General features: G+C 58.5%; 1 protein-coding gene across 7 annotated transcripts; it reads left to right on the forward strand.

The window, feature by feature from the left end:
* The first annotated feature begins 99 nt into the window (after window positions 1-99).
* On the forward strand, window positions 100-7159 carry ULK3 (unc-51 like kinase 3). Of its 7 annotated transcripts, none has more exons than XM_064267270.1 (16): window positions 100-265; window positions 946-1086; window positions 1170-1290; window positions 1838-1942; window positions 2646-2789; window positions 3007-3089; window positions 3584-3739; window positions 3842-3947; window positions 4139-4179; window positions 4528-4570; window positions 4720-4784; window positions 4870-4948; window positions 5022-5062; window positions 5443-5490; window positions 5717-5783; window positions 5907-7159. In XM_064267270.1, exons 1-16 carry the CDS (start codon window positions 164-166, stop codon window positions 5921-5923), a joined length of 1359 nt encoding a protein of 452 aa, XP_064123340.1. In that variant the 5' UTR covers window positions 100-163; the 3' UTR covers window positions 5924-7159. The 7 variants fall into 7 exon arrangements, 4 of the variants coding, with proteins under 4 accessions (XP_064123340.1, XP_064123339.1, XP_010592055.1 ...); XM_064267269.1 differs by having other exon boundaries at window positions 101-265; window positions 4468-4570; XR_010317395.1 differs by lacking the exon at window positions 5022-5062 and having other exon boundaries at window positions 4468-4570.
* The last annotated feature ends 1097 nt before the right edge of the window (window positions 7160-8256 follow it).

Raw genomic sequence — 8256 nt, forward strand, 5'->3', positions numbered from 1 at the left:
GCCCGCAGCCCCGCCTCCCGCCCGCCGCGCTGCACTCCCGGCGGGCGGCGCTGGGGGCAGCATAGAGTCCAGCCGGGCCGCCCGCGCTCCGCCGCTCCGCTCCCGGCCGGAACCCCGCGCCGGGAACCAGGAAGCACCCGTGTGCGGGCGCGGGGCGGCCGGGATGGCGGGGCCCGGCTGGGGCCCCCCGAGGCTGGACGGCTTCATTCTCACCGAGCGGCTGGGCAGTGGCACGTACGCCACGGTGTACAAGGCCTACTCCAAGGTGAGGGCCGGGGGCTGGCTCCCTGTCTGAGGCCGAATTGGGGAGCATGAGGAGAACTGGAGGGCCTGGCACCTAGCCCTCCAAACCCTGAATAAGCCCCGCCGGGTGGGAAACGGGGAGAGGTTAGAGACGGCATGAGAGCAGTTAGGGGCAGGCGGCCTGTCCTGCCTCCTGCTGACCGTCTATGAAGGTTGGAGCTGACCACCACCCCCAGGCCTTAAAAACAAGCACACCTACACACCCCTGTGTTGTCTGGGGAGGCAGGTGGACATCCTCCGGGGTTGGAGACCTCGATGGAGCCTCGGTGTCTGTGGCCGAAGAACAGGCTCAAAAGATTCCACCTGGGCTGGGAGGAGGCTGGGACAGGTTCTAAAAGGCTGGTCCCAGTTAGGAGAGAGAGCGGGCAGTTCTAGAGCACCCAGTCACATCCCTTGGCCGGGATCCTCTAGAATATAGTGAAATGAGTTATGGAGCAGAGAGTTCGACAACACCAGTCTGGGTTGGCAAACTGGGAACCCAGAATCCAGATGCCTCACTAGGCTGAAAAGGGAAAACTCTATTGTTGGCCTGGAGTGAGTGGATGGGCCCAGTGAGAGGGCGGGGGCAGAGGGAAGCAGGGCCCTTCCAGCCAGGCATGTGCTCTGGCCCCCTCAAGGCAGAGCCCCCAAATCTTCTTTCAGAAGGACACCCGTGAGGTTGTAGCCATAAAGTGTGTGGCCAAGAAAAGTCTGAACAAGGCGTCCGTGGAAAACCTCCTGACAGAGATTGAGATCCTCAAGGGCATTCGACACCCGCACATCGTACAGCTGAAAGACTTCCAGGTACAGGCCTGGGGTGGAGCCATCCCCAAAGGGCCTGGAGAAGGGACACCCTCTTTAGGCTACCTCTCTACCTCTAACCACAGTGGGACAGCGACAACATCTACCTCATCATGGAGTTCTGTGCAGGTGGTGACCTGTCTCGCTTCATCCATACCCGCAGGATTCTGCCCGAGAAGGTGGCTCGTGTCTTCATGCAGCAGTTAGGTAAAAGCCTCTGAGCCCAGCCTGACACCCCTTCCTATGTTCTCTGCTTTCCCAGCCCATCTGCCCCAGGCTTGGAGCCCTGGCACACTTTGCATTGTCTCCTGCTCCAGCTTGGATTTTCATGGCCTCACCTTTCCCATGTGCCCAGCTCTGGCTTAAGGATGTTGTGAGAGAAACAGGGGGAGAGGAGGCCCCATCAGTGGGGGTCCAGGCTTCCACGTGTAGAGCATAATATAAGGACCTCGTAGAATAGTCCAAGGCCCAGTGGGAAGGACCCAACTGTTTTGTCAAGGAAAAGAACGAGATCCTAAAGTGCTGAAGCATCCTGGGAGGCTTCTTGGGGTGGGGGTGGGGGTTGTGAAGGGGTAGAAGAGAAGAGGGAGGACACTCTGGGAAGGGGGCAAACTCTTAGAAGTGACAGGAGCTTGGAGCATATACGTGAAGTATTCAGTGGACCAGCCAGGCCAGAAGAGGGTTGTGTGAGCTGCAGAGGCAGGTGGGGATGGGCTTCTCTAACCTCTCTCCCTGCATGGGTCCCGCCCTCCAGCCAGTGCCCTGCAGTTCCTTTATGAACGGAACATCTCTCACCTGGACCTGAAGCCACAGAACATTCTGCTGAGCTCCTTGGAGAAGCCCCACCTCAAATTGGCAGGTCTGTGTCTGGAACAGCAGAGTTGTGGCTTGGAGGGGGGCTGTGCAGAGACCTCCCTCTGCCTGGGCTCACTCAGCACCTCTATTGAGTCATCAAATAGTAGCAGGCTTGGCCAGCCAGGGCTGGGCCCCATCGTCAAAAGGTAGAACTTTTCATTGGTCATTCATACTCCTGTAGTGTAATGAGTGGGGTTAAGGCTCAGTGTGGGGGCAGGATCAGGGCTCAGCCTGTCACCAGGATTGGAGCTCAGACTGTGATTCAGTCTATAGCAGGGGTAGGAGGGTGTGAGGTTGGGGATAGGGAGGGCGGTGGTTGAGGGGACTAACAAGATTGGACAATATTTGACTTGAGGCTAGAAGCCAGAGAATGTGGTCTTGCATCATCTAAGCTTGATGGGGCAGTGAGGGAGAGTTCTAACCCCTAGCAGGGGCTTGTCCATGTAGCTAGTGTGATCAGGTGAGCTTCCTGGGAAAAAGGTGCCTGAGGGGCTGTGCAGGGGCCAGGATTTACAACCCAGGAGGTAGATGTAGCAGGGCATTCCAGGTTAAGCAGAGAATGGGCATGAGCAAAGGCTGGGAAGTAGGATCAATCCTGGTGAGTCTGGAGGTGGGGCCCTGCAGCTGGAGCCCGGGGCAGAGGCTTCAAAGGCCGGGAGTGGAAGTGGCTGGGAATTGAGCCCTGATGCCCGATCTCTTGCCTGCAGACTTTGGCTTCGCACAACACATGTCCCCGTGGGATGAGAAGCATGTGCTCCGAGGTTCCCCCCTTTATATGGCCCCGGAGATGGTGTGTCAGCGGCAGTATGATGCCCGTGTGGACCTTTGGTCTGTGGGGGTCATCCTGTATGGTAAGAGCTTTGTCCCCTGCTCCCCTCCCCAGGGTCTGCGCTGTGTGTCCTCAGTCAGGGCCTCTCTCTGGCCCACTCCTAAAGGGCTCTAGTAAGAACTCTCACTCCACCTCCCTGGGCCCCCAGCTCCGAGGGGTGTCTGGCCCCCTCCCCAGGAGTGGGCCAGGCTAGGCTTGACCTCACCTCCTCCTGGCCTCCCCTCTGCCTCCTTCCACAGAAGCCCTTTTCGGGCAGCCCCCCTTTGCCTCCAGGTCATTCTCAGAGCTGGAAGAGAAGATCCGTAGCAACCGGGTTATTGAGGTGGGTCTGGCAACTGGGGGGATAGAGGGAGTCAGGGCCCTGAGGGTGGAGACCTCAGTCCCACCTGCCACAGACAGGAGTGTGGGCTCCAAGCCACTGGAAGTCGAGGCGCCCAGGGTCCCAGATCAACCCACAATGGGCAGCACAGGTCCCGCCCCACAGAGAACTGTGCAGGCCTCTGTGGGGAGAAAACAAAGTAGACCCGGGCCAGCCTTCCCAAGGGGCCAGTAGTCCCAGGAGCCCCCAGATTATATAACAGCTAAAGGCAGTTAAAAAAAAAAAATTTTTTTTTTTTTAAAGGCAGTGAGGGGCTTGGAGGAGCCCGAGGAAGGAGGCCTGGCTCTCTGCTGGCGCCACCACTTTGCCCCGTGACTGTTCGTCCCGGGTCTCAGATCCTCCACCTTTCAAGCGTGTACCTCTGGGGCATCCTGTAGGCCCCTGGTCTGGGGGCTGACATGCTGGAGCCCAATATGATCGGTGCCCTGGCCTTGCAGCTTCCCCTGCGACCCCTGCTCTCCCGTGACTGCCGGGACCTACTGCAGCGCCTCCTGGAGCGGGACCCCGGCCGCCGCATCTCCTTCCAGGACTTCTTTGCTCATCCCTGGGTAGACCTGGAGCACATGCCCAGCGGGGAGAGCCTGGCGCAAGCGGTAAGCTGCCCAAGGGTGGACTCAGGAGAACTGATCTTTCTCTTCTTGTGGAGCATAGGAGGGTGGGAGGTGGGCATCCCTCCTAATCCACCTGCCCCCCAGACTGCCCTGGTGGTACAGGCCGTGAAGAAGGACCAGGAGGGGGATGCGGCGGCCGCCTTATCTCTCTACTGCAAGGCCCTGGACTTCTTCGTGCCTGCCCTGCACTGTGAGTCCCAGGCCAGGCCTGGAGCCCTGGGTGCAGCAGGGGTGGGGTCAGCCATTGTGGCCAGGGATTGATTCCAGCACTTTCCATCCAGGGAGTAAACCTGGAATTTGGAGGCTTTAGGGGTCCTGGAGGGTTTAGAGTGGGGCAGGGGTCACCCCCCAGACTTCTCATATAAACCCCACCTTCTGCAGATGAAATGGATGCTCAACGGAAGGAGGCAATTAAGGCAAAGGTGGGTGAGTAGGGAGTCCCCACAAGAAAGTGGGGTGAGTGTGGGGGGAAAGTCCAGGCATCCCCAGGGCCCTGGAGGAATGGCTGTCTCAGAACTTACACTTTCTGTCCTGCAACGTAGAGCTGGGAGGGAGTCAGGCCAGCCTCAGTTGACCCCTTACATGTGGTTACAGCTTGGGGCAGTGGCTGAGGACCCAGAGGGACGGCTTGGAGGTGGGTGCTGGCGAGTGGGGCCCATGGAGGGAGGCAGGGGTGGGGCAGCCCTCCTCAGCCCCTTGCCCTCCTACAGGTGGGGCAGTACGTGTCCCGGGCTGAGGAGCTCAAGGCCATTGTCTCCTCCTCCAATCAGGCCCTGCTAAGGCAGGGAACCTCCACTCGGGACCTGCTCAGAGGTAGGCCCTGGTCCTTGGCTGACCCACCAGGCTCCCAGCAAACCTTCTTCCAGCCTGCAGGGGAGGCAGTCTTGGGGAGGCTCAGGAGACAAGAAGTCAGGCTGCCCCTCTCACCCTGCTCACCCTGAGGCTTTGCACCCTTCTCCCAGAGATGGCCCGGGACAAGCCACGCCTCCTAGCTGCCCTGGAAGTGGCTTCAGCTGCCCTGGCCAAGGTGGGTACCCAGTGGGAGGGGCCCAGGTGGGGCAGGGGGGAATCCAGGTCATGTCTGTGACCCACCCACGTCTGTGCGGCTGCAGGAGGAGGAAGCTGGCAGGGAGCAGGATGCCCTGGACATGTACCAGCATAGCCTGGGGGAGCTGCTGCTGCTGCTTGCAGGTGAGGCCCCTCCAGCACCACACCCTGCCCAGCCCCTGACAGCCCTGCCCTCACTGCATCTATCTCTTTGCAGCGGAGCCCCCAGGCCGGAGGCGGGAGCTGCTTCATGCTGAGGTGCCCGCTGGGGTTGGGAGGGTTAGGGGGGCTTCCTCTTCCCCTTTCACTCTGCTTCTCTCTGGGGACCACCTTGGTCTGTGGGGACCTCCTCAGGGTGTTCCAAGACTGGGAGTCAAACCTCCCAGACTCGGTAAGTGGGTAGCCCCACTTGCGCCATTGGGGCTGGGGTGTTCAGATCAGGGCAATAGGACTGTCACGTTCTGGGAACTGGTGCCAAAAGTCTGCTGGGCTGGTGCTGTCAGGAAGGCTTCCTGGAGGAGAGAACAGGTAGCGATCTCAGAGGGGAAGCCATTCTAATGGTAGAGGGTTCTGGAGAGCTCCAGGGCTGAGGAGGAGGCCTATTGTCTGACACCTTTGGGCATGTCTTCCCTTGGCAGGTTCAGAATCTCATGGCTCGAGCTGAATACCTGAAGGAGCAGGTCAAGGTGGGGGCATGGGGGGGCTGCACGGGGCAAGGGTTTATGGGCTCTGCTTCTGCCTGTGGCTGTCTGTGCCCACCCCTCAGTGTGTTTCCCTCTCCAGTCTCCATCCAAAGGGCTCTCCATCCCTGTCTCTTCTTCACATTCTTGGTTGCTCAATGGCTCTTTGTTGTGGCCTCCTGTCACTGTCTCTGGCTGCCTCTCACCACTTGTGCTGTCTTATGTCCCACAGATGAGGGAGTCTCACTGGGAAGCAGAGACCCTGGACAAAGAGGGGCTGTTGGAGTCGGTTCGTAGCTGTGAGTCATTCTCTGGGGTCTGATACTTCTCCCAAGGAGGGGCGAAGGCTTGGGGGTGGCCTTAGGTTCTGCCTCTTGCCAGAGACCTGATACCAACCCACCCCCTTGCCCCTGTATGTATAGCTTGCACCCTGCAGTGACCTCAGGAGGATGACTGGACAGACCATGGGCCACCTGGAATTGAGGGGCATACCACCTCCAGGGCCTGTGGATCAATGCCCTGAGTTCCATGGCCCTCTACAGCCCTGGGGAGCACCCTAGAGAGGGGCTTCCTGGGTGGGCAGCTCTGACACCCCCACACCCCAGGGCCTCCGGCCTCCCTGGGGATGCCTTTTATCCCCTGGAGGGTCCAGTGGCCCATCCTGTGAGCACTAGGCCTTCACCCTGGGGGTGAGGGGCCAGGACTCCTGGGAGAAGAGTATTGCTTTCATGTGATATCTACCTTGGAAGTTTAAAAAGTTGTTATAGGGTAGTTGCTGGGTCCTGAGCCTGTCTATTTCTGTGTCTGGCCCCCTACCCTGGGGGGAGGGGAGATCAAGCCTTCTAGCATTTCTGGTGTGAGAAGAGGGCAGGGGCCCTCTGCAGGATACTTCTGTGCTGGCCCCCTCCTGAACAGCAGCCAGCACCCCCTCTGCCCACCTCTGTCCTTCCTGGAGGGCCCTTATTCCAACTCACCTCCTTTCTTGTCCTGGAATGGGGCACTCAGACCCCTCAGGGACCACCCACCCCCATGGTGTCTCCTGAGCCTCACAGAACTCACCAGTCTTCCTGGGAGCTGAACCCTGCCCACCACCTCAGAATTTAAAAAAAAAACCTTCAAGCATGAAAAGAATGTACTTTGTGTAGGGGTGGGGCAGATCTGAGAAACCCATGCTTTGTTCCTGAGGAAGGGCCCTCAGTCCTCATCCCTTCCACCTCCTTCATCACTGGGAATGCCCCCGCTGGTGCAGAGCTGGCCCTGGGCTGGATTCAGGGGCCTGGGAGGGAGAAGCATGGGGGCTGCCTGACCCATGTGCCTGCAGGGGAATCAGTTCAGTCCAGGAGACCTGGTTCTAGGCCTGACACTGCTGCTACCCTCGTGGGGGACTTGGGCAAGCCCCTTCCCCTTTCTGGGCCTTGATTACCCCAGCTCTCTAGTGGGGCTGCAAATCCCCCAGCCCACAGCGTGGGCTTTCAGAGGGCAGAGTGAGTATAATCTGGAGCAAAATGTACACACCTGGGGTTAGCTGGGGCCACTTTCAAAAAATCAGAGAAGGGGCTGGTGGCTCTAACCCTTCTGTCCTTAAATGCTCCTTGGGGCAAGTCTTCTGTTGTTCTCCTTGCAGGAGGCTGGGTATAAAGAATGTAATTCATTGTCTATTAAATTATTTTCTGTACTTGTGCTTCTTTTCTTGAGCTGGGAAAGCACCACAGGTAGCCCCTGTTCATAGGTGGGGGCCAGAGGGGTCACAGAAAAAGCTGGGTAACCTGAAGGAGGGCTGGGGGAGGGTCACGGGGTGGTGAGGTGGTAGCCACAGGCCCTGGGGGATAGGGAGACTCAGGCTGACCAGCCGCCATCCCTGCCCACCATCTAAGGGACCAGGGGCAGAGGGAAAGCATGGGATTAGAAGCCTTGTCAAGGCCCTTCCCCTCTGCACCCCAGAGCTCCGTCTGCACCTTGAGAAGGACAGGCTCAGTTACAGGATGCTGTGTGCTCAGACTGCATGTTCCCTCACCCTGGACAAGGCTCGCCTAGGCTCCCACCTCTCTTATCCTGAGCTGGTGGTGAGCAGTGAGCTGGAGTAGGGAGAAAGGGCATCCTTTGGGGTCTCGTGGTTATAACCAGCCCCTAGGACCCCCAAACTGGGGTGGTTTCCAGCAGGCCCTCACACACACCTCAGGTCTTGATCTGAACAGCACTTGTTGGGAGCATCCCTGGGAACTTAAGGGAGGGGTGCCCACATATCTGGGCAGCCACCCTTTGCCCAAGGGAGCAGTTCCTTAGACTTCTCAGATGCCACCAAGATGCTCAGTCTACCTTACAGACAGGAAAGGGCTTCTAGAAGGGAGCTAATCTCCCTGAAGATCTTGAGCTGGCCATTGGGAGGCAGTGTGAAGTAGTGGTCCAGAGGACTGGAGGAGCTGGCTGCCAGGGCGAAGACCCTGGCTAGACCACATTTGGCCTTGAGGCTTGGGGCCCAGTGAATAACCCCAACTTCTTCCTCTGTAAAATGAGGATGAGGATAATAAGTACCTTGTGGGAATCTGTAAGGATTGAATGAGATACTGTACATGAGCCTGATACATAATAAGAATTCAATAAAGTGTTATTTTCAGATCTGGGGAGAGGAACGTACTTCAGATTATCTCTGGAAATAGGCTGGACACAAAAGCCTCGATAAGTAAAGTGAGGGAGAGGAAGGAGGGGGATGAATGGAGCTGGCTGTGGGGTGATGGAGAGGACTGGAGGGAGGTGGAGTGGGAACAAGGAAGG

The sequence above is a fragment of the Loxodonta africana genome, chromosome 13 (genome assembly GCF_030014295.1).
Source record: "Loxodonta africana isolate mLoxAfr1 chromosome 13, mLoxAfr1.hap2, whole genome shotgun sequence".
Classification (NCBI taxonomy): Eukaryota; Metazoa; Chordata; class Mammalia; order Proboscidea; family Elephantidae; genus Loxodonta; species Loxodonta africana.